The sequence below is a fragment of the Chiloscyllium plagiosum genome, unplaced genomic scaffold, assembly GCF_037043375.1.
Source record: "Chiloscyllium plagiosum isolate Xiang-an unplaced genomic scaffold, Cpla_swu_hap1 HiC_scaffold_32, whole genome shotgun sequence".
Taxonomy (NCBI): Eukaryota; Metazoa; Chordata; class Chondrichthyes; order Orectolobiformes; family Hemiscylliidae; genus Chiloscyllium; species Chiloscyllium plagiosum.
In genome coordinates, this window is record NW_028270170.1 from 1370886 (window position 1) to 1391340 (window position 20455).

At 42.7% G+C, this 20455-nt stretch overlaps 2 protein-coding genes across 4 annotated transcripts in view; one reads left to right on the forward strand and one right to left on the reverse strand.

Moving 5' to 3' along the window:
• The first annotated feature begins 4063 nt into the window (after positions 1-4063).
• Positions 4064-13053, forward strand: LOC122539700 (von Willebrand factor C domain-containing protein 2-like). The gene is made up of 3 exons (XM_043674700.2): positions 4064-4494; positions 10046-10175; positions 12201-13053. Exons 1-3 carry the CDS (start codon positions 4117-4119, stop codon positions 12401-12403), a joined length of 711 nt encoding a protein of 236 aa, XP_043530635.1. The 5' UTR covers positions 4064-4116; the 3' UTR covers positions 12404-13053.
• Positions 13054-13153: 100 nt separating this feature from the next.
• LOC122539699 (zona pellucida-binding protein 2-like) overlaps positions 13154-20455 on the reverse strand; it is a 41816-nt gene continuing 34514 nt past the window's right edge. For all 3 annotated transcript variants that reach the window (XM_043674698.2, XM_043674699.2, XM_043674696.2), the window contains 2 exons: positions 17921-18098; positions 13154-13876 (listed from right to left, as the gene is read on the reverse strand). In XM_043674698.2, coding sequence (XP_043530633.2) covers positions 13779-13876; positions 17921-18098 — 276 coding nt within the window. In that variant the 3' untranslated portion in view covers positions 13154-13778. The remainder of the gene's footprint in view (positions 13877-17920; positions 18099-20455) is intronic.

Consider the following 20455-nt stretch of genomic DNA (forward strand, 5'->3'; position numbering starts at 1 on the left):
CTCCTGACTAGATGTTCCACATCTCTTGTCATCCAAGGTACCATCCCTTCCTTGCCTCAGTGGGACAATCCTATCCAGCACTCGCAACAAGTGCTCCCAAAACGACCTCCACTTTTCTGTTGTGCATTTGCCTGAGAACATCTGTTCCCAATTTAGGCGTCCCAATTCCTTCCTGACAGCATTGTAATCCCCTCTCCCCTAATTAAATACTTTCCCATACTGTCTTCTCCTATCCCTCTCCATGACGAGAGTAAACTCAACTGACTCTTGGGAAATAGGGCAGAACAGGTGATGGAGGTGACAGTGGGGAGCACTTTGGGGCCAGTTCTATTAATTTTAAAAAAACTTATGGAGAGGGACAAAACTGGTCCAGAGGTTCAAGTTCTAAACTGGGGCAAAGAGAATTTTGATGGAATTAGACAGGAGCTTGCAGGGGTTGATTGGAGTAATTTGTTTGCAGGGAAAGGGACCTCTGGCAAGTGGGAGGCCTTTAAAAGTGAGATAGCTAGAGTTCAGGATCTGTATGTTCCTGTGAGGGTGAAGGGCAAGATTAGCAGGATTTGGAGACGCTGGTGTTGGACTGGGGTGGACAAAGTTAAAAATCACACAACACCAGGTTATAGTCCAACAGGTTTATTTGGAAGCTTTCGGAGTGCTGCTCCTTCATCAGGTGGTTGTGGAAAATAAGATTGTAAGACACAGAATTTATAGTAAAAGTTTACAGTGTGATGTAATTCCAGTTCCAATGGGGAGAGGTTGGAGTGAGTGAGAGGGATGGAGAGAGCCAAGCGATTGATGTCACGGCAGCAGTTTGAGATAAAGAGGTCAAGGGAGGGTAGGAAGTAGAAACTTTATTGCTGGAACAGCACAGCAGGTCAGGCAGCATCCAGGGAACAGGAGATTCGACGTTTCGGGCACAGGCCCTTCTTCAGGAATGAGCAGAGAGTGTTCAGCAGGAGAAGATAAAAGGTAGGGAGGAGGGACTTGGAGGAGGGGCGTTGGAAATGTGATAGGTCCAACGCCCCTCCTCCAAGTCCCTCCTCCCTACCTTTTATCTTCTCCTGCTGAACACTCTCTGCTCATTCCTGAAGAAGGGCCTGTGCCCGAAACGTCGAATCTCCTGTTCCCTGGATGCTGCCTGACCTGCTGTGCTGTTCCAGCAATAAAGTTTCAACTTTGATCTCCAGCATCTGCAGACCTCACTTTCTCCTCAAGGGAGGGTAGGAAGCCAGGAGGCGATGTCCGGGATGATGCGGTTTGCAAAGGGGTTATTAGAGGGTGGATTAGATTCCTGTTCAAAGAGATAGATGCAAAGTGGTGGGAAAAGAGCTCAACATTATGGTGTGTGTGGAATTTGTTCAGATGTGGGTGTAGAGGAATGAAAGTGAGCCCTTTGCTGAGGACTGACTGTTCAGCCTCAGTGAGGGGGACGTCTGGGGGGATGGTGAATACTTGGCAGCACTTGGGGCTGGGGCTGGTGCCAGGAGTGGGGGTGGGGACTTCCACATGAATGGGTGTGTGTGCTGGAGCAGTCACATGGGGGAAAGTGGAAGTAACATGGTCTTCAATGATGTCAGTGGTCACATGATCTTGTGGTACCTGATGCTCTTCAACCAGATTCTGATGCATGAAGGAACTATACCGGATACTTCACCTGGTAAGCTTACAGCCCAATGGCCTCAATATTGACTTCACCAGCTTCAAAATCTATCCAAACCCCAGCCTTGCCCCATGTCCAATTCTTCCCCTCCTCCTCGCCTCCCTGACCTGACCTTATCTGTCCATCTTCCTATTCATCTTTCCGCTCCACTCTTCCCACTGGTCAATCAGAATAACCCCCTACCTGCATCCGCTTATCACCATCCCACCTCCCCTTCTACCAGCCCCACACCCCTCCCTCTATTTACTGCTGGGATCCCTCCCTCTCCCCAGTTCTGATGTGGGCTTCAGCCCGAAACATTGACTTTCCTGCTCCTCAGATGCTGTCCGATCTGCTGTGCTTTTCCAGCTTCACATGTGTTGACTTTGACTTCCAGCATCTACAGTCTTTACTGACTCCAAATCACTAATGTTCTGGGGACCTGGGTTCAAATCCCACAGTGGCAGATGGCGGAATTTGAATTCGATATGAACGTGAAACCGTTGTTAATTGTTGGAAAACAATCTGATTCGCTGATGTCCTTGAGGGAGGGAGATCTGTCATCCATACTTTGTTTCACCTACATGCAACCCCAGGCCCAAAGTGATTGACTCTTAAAGCTTCTGGGCAATAAATGCTGGCCTGGCCAGAGGTGCCAATGTTCTGTGAGTGAATTAAAAATTATCAAATGAGTAGGAGAAGGCCCATGTGTAGCAAAAGTGTGGACATGTTTGCTGAATAGTCTCTTGGAGTAATTCCTCTGTAACTGCATTACATGGGATCTTGCTACATACAACATGGCTGTTTTGTTTGTCCATCAGTTCATGAATTTGATTGGAACCATAACTCAAGTAAAACAAAAGAACTGTATGTTTCAAACTCCCTTTCTTCAAAGCTGTTGTTTCTCATAGACCCCAACCCCATTGTCCCTGATCCCAAATCACTCTGTCACTCTGTCACTGTTACTGATCCTGACCTCGTCCCTCTTGCCAGAATCTACCTTTCTGCTTTAAATTAAGGGGTGGTAGGTATAGGACAGATGTTAGGGGTAGGTTCTTTACTCAGCGAGTCGTGAGTTCATGGAATGCCCTGCCAGTAGCAGTGGTGGACTCTCCCTCTTTATGGGCATTTAAGTGGGCATTGGATAGGCATATATAGGATAGTGGGCTAGTGTAGGTTAGGTGGGCTTGGATCGGCGCAACATCGAAGGCCAAAGGGCCTGTATTGCGCTGTATTCTTCTATGTTCTATGTTCTATGCTCTGCTCTAATCTTGGTCTTGCTGTTCAGAATGAGTAAGATCAGCTGATTATTGACACAGTTCACTGTCAAATCATGGACTCACCTACCCCTCACACATATTGACCACATGGTATAATGGCTATGTTTTTTCAAATTAATTCATGGGATGAGGGTGTCACTGGCTAAGCCAGCATTTATTGACCATCTGAGAGGGCAATTAAAAGTCAACCACATTGCTGTGGATCTGGAATCACATATAGGCCAGACCAGATAAGGATGGCAGTTTCCTTCCTGAAAGAGCATTAGTGAACCAGATGGGTTTTTCCTGACAATGGTTTCATGGTCATCATTAGATTCTTAATTCCAGATATTTATTGAATTCAAATTCCACCATCTGCCTTGGCAGGATTCAAACCCAGGTCCCCAGAACTTTACCTGGGTCTCTGGAATAATAATCCAGTGATAATGCCACTAACCTATCATCTGCATTTTAGGGGAGCATATTGCTTGGGGTTAATTGAAAAATTCAAAATTGAGCTTCATTGATTTTAGCATCACAGAATAGTAAGAGAAGGAGGCTGTGTAGCTGTGAAGGCCACACTTCACAGTCTCAAAAAGCAATCCAGTTGGACTCACTCTCCAGCATCAAGGAGAATAAATGGGATGATAATTAAAGGCTGAATTGCCCACCCCTTTTGCTATAATCCTCGCCCCTCCCCCATCATCAATTTTGTGTTCCCTTCTATCTTTGGTCTGCTGCTCCTATTTGTATCTATCAGTTCTGTAATATGTCAGAGATTGTCTTTATGTGAAAGCTGCTGATAGGAATGAACCTGACTGTGTTTTGCAGGTCAACATGTGATATTGTGACCAACTGCTATGTGGCACTATATCATTACTGATAAACACAGAATGTCAAACTAATATCTGGCTCAGAGACAGCAGCTGCAGCCAAACTGGAGGGAGATGGCATCTGTTTCAGTCTATTTCTGCTTTTGACACCGATAGTTACAGCCTGTCTTTGTACATGGAAGTTAGCAGGAGGCACTTTCTTGATTATGTTGGCATTTTTGACCGAGTTAGCAATGCCAATTACCTGCAGTCTGGTCCCAGCAATTAATAAAAGACGTCATTCAGGCTGAGTGTTTATTACAGAGGAACGAGGGCTCACAGCATTCTTCATCCCCGTCCTTTTGCTAAAAACAACAGAAGATATTCTTCTTATTGTTCATTGCTGATGGCAGTATTAAGAAAGCTGTCTTGTCTTGTGTTGGTTTGCCTAATACTGACATACATAGCAAAGTCCAAAGCAGCCAGTGTTAATGAAATCCTTTCTAAAGGTGATTCTGACTATGTGCTGTCAGATTACCGAGGGAAAGGTTGCATTGATGACAATGGATTTGTGTTTGATGTGGGCGAGAAGTTTTACCCCACTGCGACAGCCTGCCCCTGTGTCTGCACTGAAACTGGTCCGGTGTGTCATAAGCCTCAGTGTCCTCGGATCTCCTCCCGGTGTATCCGTGTCAGTTACCACTCCTGCTGCCCACGCTGCTTGGAATTCCGCAACTCGTGTCAATATGGAGGCAAAATGTACCGACTATTCCAGGAATTCTGGGTAACAACAGACTATTTCATTCTCTTTCTGGTTTGAAACACCTCCTATGGTTTTATTGAAGGGGAAGAGTTAGTGTGGCAGTGACTTTTATTCATGTACTATTTCTGTAGTTGCATGTTTTCCTGAAGTCAGGAGTTTTCAAAGATTCAATAGGTGGAGATGCTGAGAAACAATTTCCTCCAGGGAGGAAGAGAAGAGTAGCTCATTCAGGGATAATACCAGGAAGAATATTTCTCACCCAAAGTATATATCATGAAGAACTGAAAGCTAGGGTTAGCCTCCTTAAACAGGAGGATTGACCAGCTTAGGCTGCAACTGTTCAAAGTCCAAACAGTATTATACAGGAGGATATGGAAAGAAACTTCCCATTGGCAGAGAGATTGAGAATTCCCATTGGCAGAAGGGGTTGAGAATCAGAGGACACCAATTTGGCAAAAGAACAAAAAGCAAAGTGAAGAGAAACCTTTTTTTATGCAGCGATTGGCTCTGTGATGCCCTGCTTGGTGAAGGCAGCTCAACTGGGTCTTTCAACAGAGAATTGGACAAACAGGTCAAGGAGAAAAAACACAGGCATTAATAGAAAGGGTAGGGCAGTGGGACTAACTGAATTTCTCTTGTCGATAGCTTACATGAATATAATGGGCTGAAAGACTTCCCTTTGGGCTGTAACCATTCTATGATTCTATTCGATATTCACTGTCCCTCAAAAGTATGTAGATTCTGAGGAGAAAGTGACACATTCGAGACTGAGATCAGGAGATTCTTGGTTAGATAAGAGGATCAATGTCAGAACAATGGGGGCTGATGCACTGATCAGCTAGGATCTAATAGAAGAGTGCCTCAAAAAGGTAACGAGGAGTGCAGATCGGGTAGGACAGTTAATGTAGTTTACATGGTAATCAGCAAAGCCTTTGACAAGATCCCAAATGGGAGATTGAAAAAGAAGGTAAAATCACATGGAATCCAGGATAATGTGGCAAACTGGATCCAAAATGGAGAAAGGAGACAGAGAGCTGTGGTAGAAGACTGGTTATGAGACTGAAACACTGTGTCGAGTGGCATACCACAGGGATCAATGCTGGTCCATTATTGTTTATGACATAGATTTAAATAATATAGATGAGTGTGTGTGTGGTGGGGGCAGGGAGGGTGCAAGGGTAGACATACTGTTAGCAAGTTTGTGACATGAAGATTGGATGATTGACAGTGAGGAGAAGTTCTTATGTTACGGAAGTCTATAAACAGATTGGTCAGAGGTGCATATCTGGGATAGGTGGAATTTAACCTTGACAAGGGTCAGGTAATTCACTTTGGAGAAAGTAACAAGACAAGGGAGTACTCAATGAATGGCAGGACACGAGGAAGCTCAGAGGAACAGAGGGATCTCAGGGTCTTCGTGCACAGAACCCTGAAGGTGGCAGTTAAGCAGTTAAAGAAGGCATACGGGACACTTACCTTTATCAATTGTGGCATAGATTATAGCAGCAGGGAGGTTATCTTGGAACTGTACAGTACGTTGGTGAGGGTATAGCTGGAGTACTGTGTACAGTACTGGTCTCCACACTATAGGAAGGTTGAGCTTGAACTGGAGAGGGTGCAGAGAAGATTCACCAGGATGTTGCCTAGGTATCAGCTATAAAGAGAGGGGAGATAAGCTTGGTTTCTTACATTTGGAGCAGAGAAGCCTGAGGGGGGTGCTGATTGAGATGAGGGACATGGACAGAGTGGATAGAAAGCAGCTGTTCCCCTTAGGTCAATAACAAGGGGTATAATTTTAAGAAGAAAGGCAGGAGGTTTAGAAGGAATTTGAGGAAAAGTTTTCAACACCCACAGAGTGGTGGGAATCTGCAACACACTGCCTAGGAGGGTAGTTGAGGCAGGAAACCTCACCACCTTTAAAAAGTAATTGGATGAACACTTGAAATGTCATAACATTCAAGGCCATTGACCAGGTGCTGAAAAGTGGGACTGGTGTATATTTAGAGCAGTTTCTGTCTTGTGGACTCAATGGGCCAAAGGGCCTCTTTTGTATTGTATGATTCGATGTAAAAGCTAAATACCTGCTGTAATAAAAACAAAGCTGCTGGATGCTGGAAATCTTAAACAAAAATGGAAGTTGCTGGTCTGGCAACACCAGTGGACAGAAAACAGAGTTAATTCTTCATGTCCAGAGACCATTCTTCAGAAGCAGTTTGTTAACTCTGCTTTCTCTCCATAGATGCTGCCAGACCCGCTGAGTTTCTCCAGAACTTTGTGTTTTTGATCTGAACTGCCTGTCCTCATTCCCAATGTTCTGAGGAAACAGCTTTCTTTTACATTTGTTTTAATGTGATGCTTAGACATACATGCCTGCTAACATTTACACATTTAAAGTGACTGATCTATCCCATTGTTTAACAAAGGAGTGGTAGTGTCTGGATAGTGGTAGAGAATGATGTGCTACAATTCAGAGTGAGAAAATCAATTGGTGGAGAGCTGACTTCAATGGGTCAAAAACTGAACAAGGTAGGATTGATGGGAACTAAAGGTTGGCAGGAGAAACACTTAGTGAAAAATGGGCTACCTTCAAACAGAAGGTGGTTCAGGTACATTCGAGGTATACTCCCTCTAATGGGAAAGGGAGAAAAAACAAACCCAGAGTTTCCTGGATTACAAAGGAGGCAGAAATTAACATTGGAAAGGAAAAGTGTGTTTATAACAGTTTTTCAGGCAGCAAATACTTTTGAGAACCATGAGGGATACAGAAGGTTTAGAGGGGATGTGTAAAAACAAGAAAAGCAAAGTTGCATCATGAGAAAAGACTAGCAGCTAAAATAAAAGGGAATCCGTAAACATTTAAATAGTAAAAGAGTGGTTAAAGGAGGATCAGATTAATTAGAGACCAAAAAGGGGATTGACATATGGAGGCAGGGAGCATGGCTGAGGTGTTAAATGAATACTTGGCATCTGTCTTTACAAAATAGGACGCTGTTGCCCAGGCTATGGTGACAGAGAAGGAAACTCTGTCACTAGAAGAATTCAAATTTAATAAGGAAGAAGTCTTAGATAGAGTATTTATACTTGAAGTTGACAAGGCATTGAGATTGGATGAAATGCAGCCAAGGATTTTGAAGGAAGTAAGAATAGAAATCCGAGGGGCACTGGTGTTCCCTGGGCTGTGTGTTGGGGAAGCATCTGGTAACAATTATTTGGGAAAGAATTAGTATTCATCTGGGTTGATTAACAAGAGTCAGCGTGGGTTTCTAAATTGGAAAATGTGTTTAACTAATTTGCTGGAGTTTTTTTGAAGAGGCAACAGAAAAGTCAATGCGGGTAACACTGTTAATGTATTATACATGGAGTTCCAGAAGGTGTTTCCTACAGTGCTACATAACAGACAGAAGTTATAGATCATGATATGAAATGGACAATACTAATGAGAGTACAAAATTGCCTTTGCGATAGGAAACAGAGTAATGGTCAATGGACATTTTCAGGCTGGAAGAAAGTTAGTAGTGAAGCTCCCCAAAGAATTGGCACCCTTGCTTTTCCTGATGTATACTAATACAAAAGAACAAACAAATAAAAGAGATTACGTCATAGGAACAGGCCCTTCAGCACCTCAAGCCTGTGCTGATCATCATGCCCTAACTAAGCTAAAATTCAAACCTTCTGTCCTTATTCAGTCCGTATCCCTCTGATCCCTAGGTAAAAACAATGACTGCAGATGCTGGAAACCAGATTCTGGATTAGTGGTGCTGGAAGAGCACAGCAGTTCAGGCAGCATCCAAGAGCTGCTCCTTGGATGCTGCCTGAACTGCTGTGCTCTTCCAGCACCACTAATCCAGAATCCCTCTGATCCCTCCCTATTCATGTAACCATCCAGATGCCTCTTAAATGTCGCCAATGTCCCTGCTTCCCCCACCTCTTCTGGCAGTGCATTCCAGGCTCCTACCACTCTCTACGTGAAAAATGTCCCTTGCACATTTCCCTTAAACTTTCCCTCTCTCACCTTGAACCCATAGCCCCTTGTAATTGAAACTTTAACCCTGGGAAAAAGCTTCTGACAATCCATCCTATCTATGCCTCTCATAATTTTCTAGACCTCTATCAAGTTTCCTCTTCATTTTTCAGTGAAAACAATCCCAGTCTGTTTACCCTTTCCCCATTGGCCAATGCCCTCGAGTCCAGGCAACATCCTGGTGAACCTTCTCTGCACTCTCTCCAAAGCTTCCATGTCCTTCTAGTAGTGTGGCAACCAAAACTGCACACAATACTCCAAGTGCGCTCTAACAAGGGTTTTATGTAATTGCAGCACGGTTTGCCAACTCTTGTACTCCATGCCATTGCCAATGAAGGCCAATGGAACTCCAAAAGGACATTGAGAAGTTGGTGAGTGGGTGGAGAGGTGGCAGTTGAGATTCAATGAAGAGAACTGTGAGGTTAATGCACTTTGGTGGGAACAACATTGAATGACAATATAAAATAGGTGGTACAATTCTAAAGGGAGTGCAGGAGCAGAGAGACCGAGGCATACATGGGCACATATCAGTGAAGGTGGCAGGACAACTGGCGAGAACAGTTAATAAAACATAAAAAGTCCTCAGCTTTATTACTACAAATAAAATGACATTGAACTTGTAGAAGACACCTATTAAACCTCAGCTATTATAGGAAAATGTGAATGCATTGGAGACAGTGCACAGGTGATTTACAAAAATGGTTCCATTAGTGAGAAACTTCAGTGATGGTGAGAGATTGAAGAACTTGAGACTGTTCTGTTTGAATGGAAAGAGGCTGAGAGGGCATTTGATTGAGGTTTCCATAATTGGTTGGACAGAGTAGAAAGTGAGAAGCTCTTCCTGATCATAGAAGGCACAAGAAAGAGAGGGCATAGATTTAAAGGGATATGCCAAAGAAGCAAGTATGGGGAATAGGCAGGAGATTGGCACTAGGTAATGATGCTGCTTTGAAGAGCTGAGGCAGGCATGATTAGCTGAATGGCTTCCTCCTGTGCTGAATCACATCTGTGGGCCAGAAGGTCTGGGCTCAAGACCCACCTGCCCCATGTGTCATAACATTTTCAAATGGGTTGATTAAAAGTATTCAAAAGTACTGCACACTAATCAAGTTCACAATCAAAACATCACCATCTGCTGGCTTTAAACAGAAACTACATGAATGTAAATTGCAATGCCCACTCCATGACTACCTATCTCTGCCAATTAACAGGTGCCTTTATTTCCCAGTTGCTGCACAGATTAACACTTTTTGTTATCAGTAAGTTTATTCCGGGCTAACATGTTAACCAATTATTTCTGCTTACTTGTGAGCTACATCCTGGCGGGTGCTGTATTTAATATCTTCTGCTAATTTCTTTCAAAACTCTTGATACTCTGCAAACCAATGTTCAAATCCCCATTGTTTAAACAAAATTAGTTTCCAGGATATATTGTTCCTGCTAACCTCGCAGGTCCTGTTAGGGTTTTAATGGATGCAGTTGAAATAATTTTTGTCAAGATGTTTTGTTTTAATAAATCACTGATTTCTGATCTATAACATTGTTCTGCAGCCATCTGCCTGTGAGAGGTGTCGATGTGAATCTAACCGAGAAGTGTACTGTCTAACTGCAGAGTGTGCTCCTGTCCACTGTGTTAACCCATCATATGAAGCCAATCAGTGCTGTTCAGTGTGCAAACAGGGTAAGTTTCACTTACAATGTAGATATAAAATCAAAAGCACTTTAGGCAGAAAAGAATTGACAATCCCAGCACTCTCCTCCTGGTCTCCCATCCTCTGTAAGTCAGAGTTTTTCCAAAGATTTGCTGTTGTATTTTTGCTGAAATTCAGTGCTAGTCTCACTAATCAGACCAGGTTGGATTTGGAGTTGGGAGGATTCACACTGTGCACTAGTAATGCTGACCACTTCAACTTCCCCTCCCATTACGCCACCAATGACTGGAGGGAAACCACCTCATCTTCCACCTTGAGACCCTCCAACCACATAGGATCAATGTTGATTTCACCAATTTCCTCATCTCTCCTCCCCCCACCTTATCCCTGATTCAACCTCTAATTCAGCACCACCCTCTTGAACTGTCCATCTTCCTTTCCACCTAACCATTCCATCCTCCCCACTGACCTATCACCATCATCCCCCACCTCCATCTACCTATCACCTTGCCAGTTACCTTCCCACCCCATTCTATTTATCTCTCAGCCGCCTTCCACATTCCTGATGAGGGGCTTATGCTTGAAACATCGACTCTCCTGCTCCTTGGATGCTGTTGGACTGATTGTGTTTTTCCAGTGCCACACATTTTGACTGATCTCTACTAACCACAGTCATCACTTTCTCCTGCTATAAATGGGTGTGGGGGTGGTGGTGAGGCTGGAGGAGGACGGTACCTAGGAACATGATAGGTAGATGAAAGTAGGGGGTGATGGTGGTAGGTTGGAGTGAATAGGTGGGAAGGAAGATGAATAGGTAGGACAGTTCAAGAGGGTGTTGCCAAGTTGGAGGGTTGGATCTGGGATAAGGTGGGGGGAGGGGAGATGAGGAAATTGGTGAACTTCATCTACTGTGTCTGTTGCTCGTGATGTGGTCTCCTCTACATCAGGGAGACAGGATGCCAGCTTGCAGAACATCTCAGGGAATATCTCTGGGATATGGGCTGGGTGATGGCAGGTGCAGCTAGATTGGGTTGGGATATCTGGTCGGCATGGATGGGTTGGATCGAAGGGTCTGTTTCTGTGCTGTACATCTCTATGACACAATGACACATGCACTAAACAATCCCATTGCCGTGTGGGATGGGGTTCAACTCTCCCTCCCTCTCTGCCAAGGACATGCAAGTCCTGGGCCTCCTCCACCACCAAATCCTAGCCAGCCAATGACTGGAGGAAGAACACCTCATCTTCCACCTTGGGACCCTCCAACCACACAGAACCAATGTTGATTCACCAGTTGCCTCATCTCCCCTCCCACCTTATCTCAGATCCAACCCTCCAACTCGGCACCGCCCTCTTGAACCATTCTACTTGTCCATCTTCTTTCCCACATATCACCATCACGCCCCACCTTCATCTATTGCATTCCTAGCTATTTTTCCCCAGCACCACCCCCCTCCCATTTATCTCTCAGTCCCCATGGGTCACTACTCCAACCTCCCCCCAACATTTCTGATGAAGAACTTATGCTCAAAGTTTCGTCTCCTGCTCCTCGGATGCTGCCTGACTGGCTTTGCTTTTCTAGCGCCACACTTTTTGACTCTTATCTCCAGCACCTGCAGTCCTCACTTTCTCCTACTATCAAGTCTTGTTGACAGCCATGTAGTGTCACTGTAAACAACGTTGCAGTTGAGAGAGGCCCCTGTATAAATATCTCACCTTATTGATGAATCAGGAGCTTCATTTCTTGCTAAATTCTGCAGCTAATAAGCTATTTATTTAGCATCCATATACTCAGTCACAACTGACCTGAATACCCTGCAGCGGAGTGTACAAATGTAAAAGGTCAATGTACCAATGTTGAATGATGGTTTCAAATAATATGAAGCAAAAACCAGTCAACGGAGTTGAAGCCTTAATCAGCCATGATCTTGATATCATGGGATAAAAAATGTCTCTTCCTAATTGACTTTTGGGTTGGATACATGATGTCTGTTAAAGTCATTTACAAAGCTACCTTTCCTCGACCTGCTGTTGTAACACTCTGATTCTTGCAGGACCAAACTGCTTTGCAGGAAACACCATTATCCCTGCTGGTGTGAAAGTGGAAATGGATGGAAAGTCTGTCTGTTTCTGTCCGTATAAGGATGGCTCCTGGGAACCTCAACAGCAAGCAATCTGCACCTCCCGTGGAAGGCGGCAGGGTCATCACCATAGTGTAAAGGAAGGACACCATTGGGAGTGGATGCAGCGGCGATAGGCTCACTGCTGCAATACTCTGGCAGCAGCTAATGCTCCTCTAGTTGTATTTTACAATGATAAACAGGGTCTTAACCATCTGGCTACTAACACATTTGGGGAGAGTTAGCCAATTGGCAAGTGTCAGTGATAAAACAAGTCTTGCTAGGATGGGACAATCCTCGTGGCTACACAGAAATTATTTGAGGGTTACTAGTCTAAGGACTTTCCTCTTGATCTCCACTTTAATTAGTGGAACCTTTTGGTTGCAACTTTGTTCCACTGGCCCTCTGAGCTTTGTTGGGTTCTTCAAAAGTCAAATTGGTGAGACCAAGGCCTGGAGAACTAGCAGAAAGCCTAAGTTTAAGTGATTCAGGAGCAAGAAGTGGATAGGTCAATCAGCTGAATTTTAACTCTGTTACCACCCAGTTTATGCTAGGTGGAGAGAAGTAAAATCTGTCCTTCTTCTCAGTGTCATTAAGTGTTTTGTACTATAGTCCTGCTCCAGCGATATGGGAAATCAGCAGACATCATACCTTTGCCCTTAACTTCCAGTGAAACACAAGATCTTTCTCAACTGATCTGGAAAACTCTCCACACTGAATCTCCACGTCTGTTTGCAAGGGGTCTGACATTTATTGTAAAAATATAAATAAAAGTTGTTCGCTGGTACATCTTGTTGCACACTGTGCCTATGTTTACATTGACGCAAAACTGTAAATCATGATAAAATATTGACAAACGTTCAGCTTGCACCATATTCACAGCCTTGTCTGCTTAGTGAGTTTATAGAAACACACATGCAGTTACCGTAACCAGTAACATTTCTGTGCGAATTGTTTTTAAAAAACTGATGATTGATTGGTCCATGGTAATAACCACTGATATGTATTGCTGGTCTTTAGTTTCTCAGTTAAACAACTGATTGATAATGCAAACTGAAAGAAGCTGGTGCCTGACTTTAGTTGCATTTTTAAAGAAGCTTTAACACTTCTAATAATTCATCGATAGTTCAATAATCTGGATTGTTTGACTATACACATCATTGGGTAACACAGCCTCAGACTAATAGCACGTTAATGCTGAATATTAGTGCCATTAGCAAACTAAGATTTGTGCAATATTTAACGATTTCCATCAAGTGATAGATAATGTCAATCGAATTAAGATAGCAGAAGCAGTCACAAATCTTCACAAAGCTAGATCTTACAGCAATTGTTCCCAATAGAGATTTCACAAATGTAGTTTATGTATACAGATAGATCTTTGTAAAACAATAATATAATCTGACTAATAATATCAGTGGTTGACTTGTGCTTAGCAGGTGAAATTGTTTTTGTTAAGAGAGCAATACTAATCATTGAAATGAATATAAAATCGACATAAGATGGCTCCAGTTAGCAGGCAGTTGCTCCATAGTAATTAATCTTGACACTGGTGCAGGGTCTACAGAACACATCATTATTCGGACTGTACATTCCGTGATCACAAACCACTGCGGAAGTAAACATGGAAACACTGTTAGGATACACAATATGGCAGCTAGAAACAGAAGTAAAGCAAGTCTTCAGATATCCTCATAGACATCAAACATACTCACGAAGGTGAGATGTTACATACCAACATCACTAACCTGAATTTATTTTTCACTTGTAAGTCATGCTGTTAGTACAATGTCTATGTAGATTACCAATAACAAATGAGCTTGTAATTCCCACAGTATAGAACTGAAACTCAAATGCCAGACGCTTTTCATTCATGGATGAGAGTAGCTGACTGGGTTATCATTTATTACACTTGGAAGCTGTTGACTGCTGCAGTCCATTTGGTGTTGGTACACCCACAGTACTGTTAGGGAGAGAGTTCCAGGATTTTTACCCACAAAAGCAGAAAGAATGGTGATTAATTCCCAAGTCAAGATGTCTTGGAGGTGAACTTGCAGTGGGTGGTGTTCCTTTTCTTGTTCTAGATGGAAGTGGTCATGAATTTGGAATGTGTAGTCTAAGGAGCCTTGGTGAATTTCTGCAGTGTATCTTGTCGATGGTACCACTGATGACTGTATCAGGCTGTTGTTTGACGAGTCTGAGTCTCCCAGTTTTGGTATTAGTCCCAATATTGGTAAGGCTTTGCAGACTCGATTGGTGGACTGTCCAGTTTCATTCTGGTTTTGAACCTTTTGTTAGTTGATACATCTCAATGTCTTGTTTGGCCTTTCCAGAGGGCAGTTAAGAGTTAGTCACTGCTGTAGATCTGTAGTCACGAGTAGTCCAGATCATGTAAGGACAGTACATTTTCTTTCTGAAGGACCATTAGTGAACCAGATAGGTTTCTTTTTATGACAATCAACAAAGTGTTCACAGCCATCAAAAGACTTTCAATTCCAGATTCCACGGAATTCAAATTCCACCATCTTCCTTTATCAAGTTCAAACCTTGGTCCCAAAAACATTACCTGGGACTCTGGTTTACAATGTGGCAACAATACAACCAACCACTGCCTCCCCCATGACTCTCCCTCACAATCCCCCCTTCACCCCCAAGCATATGCTGCTTGACAGCACAGTTGATAACCTCTTCCATCACTTTGCTGATGATCCTGATGTGGCGAGAGAACTCCAATCAAAAGGGTTGAGGGATCAGTTGTAGCAAGGCATGCAGCAAGAATTGGGAATCTAAGACAGAGTGACAAATATTCTGGGCCACTGGTGGGATGCAGAAAGGGACAGACGTGCACTGAAGCGGAAGGGGACAGAGAGACCTTCCTGAATGGGGTAGGTTGAACAACTAATTAAGGAACAGTGAGAAATATTCTGAAGGTGATGACACAGAGAGAGAGACTCATCCTGAAACAACACAAAGTATCCTAATGTGAATAATGACAAGCACTGACAAATGCCTTCTAGGAGGTAAGAACAGGGGACAATTAACCCAATTAGGATGGAAAAGAGGGTTAAAGTTACTGAAGGGCCAAAGATGCTGATGGTTAGATTGCAACATCAAGTGAGCAAAAAGGTTTTGTGGCCTTTTATGCATTACCAACATTTCTGAGACAGGAGCTTTATCAAAATTTGACTTCTTTCAGTAATAAAAAGATTGCTAAGAGTATACTGATAATAGATCCTTGATCATAGGTTAGTTTTATGACAGGAGTTGCACTGAGCATGCTGCTACTCTTGCCAGAGATTCTTCTGGATCCCCATTCCACTGCAGTTAATGCAAAAGTATGGGGGAAGCCCAAGGAAATAATCAAATATATTCATAAGCTAATTATCTAATTTTGTTATTAATTCACAGGTTGTCAGTATCTGAAAATAGATACGATGCCTGGGCTGGATGAGATTTATCCTCGGATTCTCTGGGAAGCCAGGGAGGAGATTGCAGAGCCTTTGGCTTTGACCTTTATGTCATCATTGTCAACAGGAGTAGTGCCAGAAGACTGGAGGATAGCAAATGTTGTTCCCTTGTTTAAGAAGGGGAGTCGGGACAGACCTGGCAATTATAAGCCAGTGAGCCTTATTTCAGTTGTGGGTAAGGTGTTGAAAAAGATTATAAGAGATAGGATTTAAAATCATCTGGAAATTAATAATTTGATTAGGGACAGTCAACATGGTATTGTGAAGGGTAGGTTGTGCCTCACTAACTTAACTGAGTTCTTCAAGAAGGTGACCAGGTGGATGAGGGTAAAGCAGTTGATGTAGTGCATATGGACATCAGTAAGGCATTTGATAAGGTTCCTCAAGGTATGCTATTGCACAAAATACAGAGTTTCAGGATTGAAGGTGATTTAGCGGTCAGAAATTGGCGAGCTAAAAGAAGACAGAGGATGGTGGTTGATGGGAAATGTTCTTCCTGGAGCTCAGTTACCAGTGGTGTGCCGCAGGGTCTGTTTTGGGGCAACTGTTGTTTGTCATTTTTATAAATTATTTGGATGTGGGCGTAGAAGGATGGGTTAATAAATTTGCCGGTGACACTAAAGTAGGCGGAGTAGTGGATAGTGCCGAAGGATGTTGTGGGTTACAAAGGGACACAGATAAGATGCAAAGCTGGGCTGAGAAATGGCAAATGGAGTTTAAGGCGGAAAACTGTGAGGTAGATCACTTCGGAAGAAATAATAGGAATGCAGAGTACTCGGCTAATAATAAAATCCTTGGCAGTGTAGATGAACAGACAGATCTCGGTGTCCTGGTACATAAATCCCTGAAAGTTGCCACCCAGGTTGATAGGGTTGTTAAGAAGGTATATGGTGTACTGGTGTTTATTGGTAGGGGGATTGAGTTTAGGGGCCATGAGGTCATACGTCAGCTGTACAAGTCACTGCTTAGACTGCACCTGGAGTACTGCATGCAGTTCTGGTCACCACCTTATAGGAAGGATGTGGATGCTTTGGAAAGGGTTCAGAAGAGATTTGTTAGGATGTTGCCTGGCATGGAAGGTCTTACGAGGAAAGGCTGAGGGTACTGAGGCAGTTTTTGTTGGAGAGAAGAAGTTTGAGAGATGACTTAATCGAGATGTACAAGATAATCAGAAGGTTAGATAGGGGGACAATGGAAGAGCCTTTTTCCTCGGATGGCGAAGGCTAACACGAAGGGACATAGCTTTAAATTGAGGGGTGATACATTTAGGACAGATATTAGGCGTAGTTTCATCACTCAGAGAAGTAGGGGCATAGAACGGCCTGCCTGCAACTGTAGTAGTAGACTTGCCAACGTTAAGGGCATTTAAATGGGCATTGGACATAACATATGGATAATAATGGAACGGTGTCGGTTAGATGGGCATCAGATTAATTTCACAGGTCGATGCAACATCGAGGGCCGAAGGGCCTGTACTGCGCTGTAACGTTCTATGTTCTATGAATATCCAGCTTCCTATAATGTATTAAAAGTTTATATATGCCTATTTCCTATGTTTATACGAATGTCACATCATCCTTTTTCTGTTAAGTTGGTGAGACCTACATCTCCCAATATTATTCCGAACTTTTTGTAGTCCCCTGCAGTATGTGGTGTTATGGTAGGATACACAGATACCCTTTTCCTATCTGTCATTTTGTACATCATCCCTTTCTGCTGCTTTCTATTCCTGGTGTATTTACTATCAACTTCCATATTTTGGCCTATGCCCTTCTGTGTCCCATATCTATCAATGCAAAATGTGACCTGAGCTCAGCAATCATTTCACATCGCCAAATCCCTACCTCAACCAATCAGAGCTCTCCCCAACCAGCAATGAAAAGAACAGAGAAACAGAGTGAGAATGCAACTAAAAACAGCAGTACAAAGTCCTGAAAGGTACAAACAATATTACATTTTAACTTACTGTCAGCAATATTTACCATGGTATTTTTAAAGGCAGAATTGTAGGCAAGAGCATAAAAGGTATAATTGGGTTCAGGATTTTATAGCTGGGCCATTAAATATAAAAAAGGGAAGTTAGGCCATGGCTGATTATATGCACTCCTGGACAACCCTCCTACAGGGAGGATATGACAGCTATGGAAAATATAGGGTCATGATTCAATTACCAACTACAGAACTCACCACAGCATTCAGAACAATCCAAGTGGGTTAATTTATTTTTTCCAAACCCTGGGCGACAATGATCCACTCGGACTGTTTTCAGCGAATTTGCAATGTAATAAAAGGTGGGCATGTTATCCTTCATTTTGTCCAATGCAATACTCTGCTTCTTGAAGAAAGCTTCAATACGATTTCGGGCCTGAAACAAAATCACTCACAATCTGTATCACAACATCAGGATAGGTTCCCTCACAGAATGGTGAAGGAATAAAACAGAAATACACAAACACAGCAGGTAGAAGAAATTCTTAGTTGCCCTGGGCAGCCAAGTGTTGTATGTTTTTATACGTACAGCGTGACATTGAAAAACACACTAATGTCACAATAACAAACTATCAGAATTCATTTATTACTGGGATTTTTATCCTAAATTTCTAAATACCCAAGTCATTTTAAACTTTAAACACTTTTAAACTGCTTCCAGCATTGTCCCATTTTCTAGCCATTTTTTTGCCATAATTCTAATTGACTTTTTAATTAGCATAATTTACTTATATAAAGAATTATCTTGGTCGTCTGCTTTCTTTATCTTTTTGGGTCCACATGTCTCTTGTTGAGGCAAAATGAAATTTAGTAGTCAAAACAGCAAGTGCTGAGAAAGCTCAGTAGATCTGGCAGCATATGTGGAGAGATGAATAGAGTTAACCTTTTGAGTCTGAGATGACTTCTTCAGAACTGAAAGGGATTGGAAAATTGTATTTTTTATGCAGTAGATAAAGGGAGAGGATGAGCAAATGGATCAAATTTTAATGGTCGTAAACTCCTAACTGGAGCATAAAAGACACCAATTTCCATTTCCTTTCAGTTCTGAAGAAGAGTTGTATCAGACTTGAGACATTAACTCTGTTCCTCTGTCCACAGGGCTGCCAGCCTTCATGAGTTTCTTGAGTACTTTCTGTTTTTATTTCAGACTTCGAGAATACATAATACTTTATTTAAGTTTAATAAATTGTCTGAAATCTCTGATGTGACTTTGTGCTGGAAGGTAACTATCAATAATAGGCACAGCAGCAGCTTACATTAAATTGGCCCAAAGAGTTAAATACCATTTTAAATGAAAACATGGGTCAGGAAGCTACATCAAGATTGTGCTGCCACAGATTGCACTCTTATAATATGCTATAGTTATTCTCTTTCATATTCACCCTGACTACTTCATAATGCAGAGATCAATCCTGATACTTGTGTCTAAACCTGAATGCTAGCAAGTATTTATAACAGGGCCGTAGTAATACAGAAGGTCACTCTTTGTTGAGTAACTAGCCGAAATTCCTAATCTATTGCTCCAGAATACAATGCACTGTGAGACTCAACAGAAAAATCAAAAGAACTACAGATGCTCAAAATCAGAAACAAAAATAAAAACAAAAATTGGTGGAAAAACTCAGTAGGTCTGGCAACATCTGTGGAAAGAAATCAGATTTAGAACATTGAACAGTACAGGCGCTTCGGCACTTGATGTTGTGCCGACCTTTTATCCCAATCTAAGATCAAACTAACTTACATACCCTTCATTTTACTGTCATCCATGTGCCTATTGAAAAGTCGCTTAAATGTCCCTAATGTACCTGACTCTACCATCACTGCTGGCAGTGCATTCCATGCACCAACCTCTTTGTGTAAAGAACCAACCTTTGATATCTCCGCTTAACCTTCTTCCGATCACCTTAAAATTACACCCCCTTACAATAGCCATTTCTGCCCTGGGAAAATATCTCTGACTATTCATTCTATCTATGCCTCTCATCATCTTATACACCTCTTTCAAGTTGCCTCTCACCCTTCTTTGCTCCAATGAGAAAAGCTCTCACTCCCTCAACCTTTCTTCATAAGACATGCCCTCCAGTCCAGGCAGCATCCTGGTAAATCTCCTCTGCACCCTCACTACAGCTTCCATATTCTTCCTATAATGAGGCAATCAGAACTGAATACAATATTCTAAGTGTGGGCTAACCAGGGCTCCATGGAGCTGCAGCACAACCTCACGAGTCTTAAACTCAATCCCCATGCTAATGAAAGCCAACACACCATATGCGTTCTTAACAACTCCATCAACTTAAGTGGCAACTTTGAGGGACTTATGGACATGGACCCCAAGATCGCTCTGTTCATCCACACTGCCACGAATCCTACTTTAACCCTGTATTCTGCATTCAGATTCAAGTGAATCACTTCACACATTTCCAGATTGAACTTCATCTGCTACTTATCAGCCCAGCTCTGCATCCTGTCAATGTCCCATTGTAATGTATAATAGCTCTCCACACTATCCACAATGTCACCAACATTCATGTCATCAGCAAACTTACTAACGCACCCTTCCACTTCCTCATCCAAGTCATTTCTAAAAATCACAAAGAGAAGTGGTCCCAGAACAGATCCCTGCAGAACACCGAGCTCCAGGCTGAATATTGTCCATCTACTACCACCCTCTGTCTTCAATGGACCAACCAATTCTGTATCCAAAGAGCCAAATGTCCCTGTATCCCATGCCTC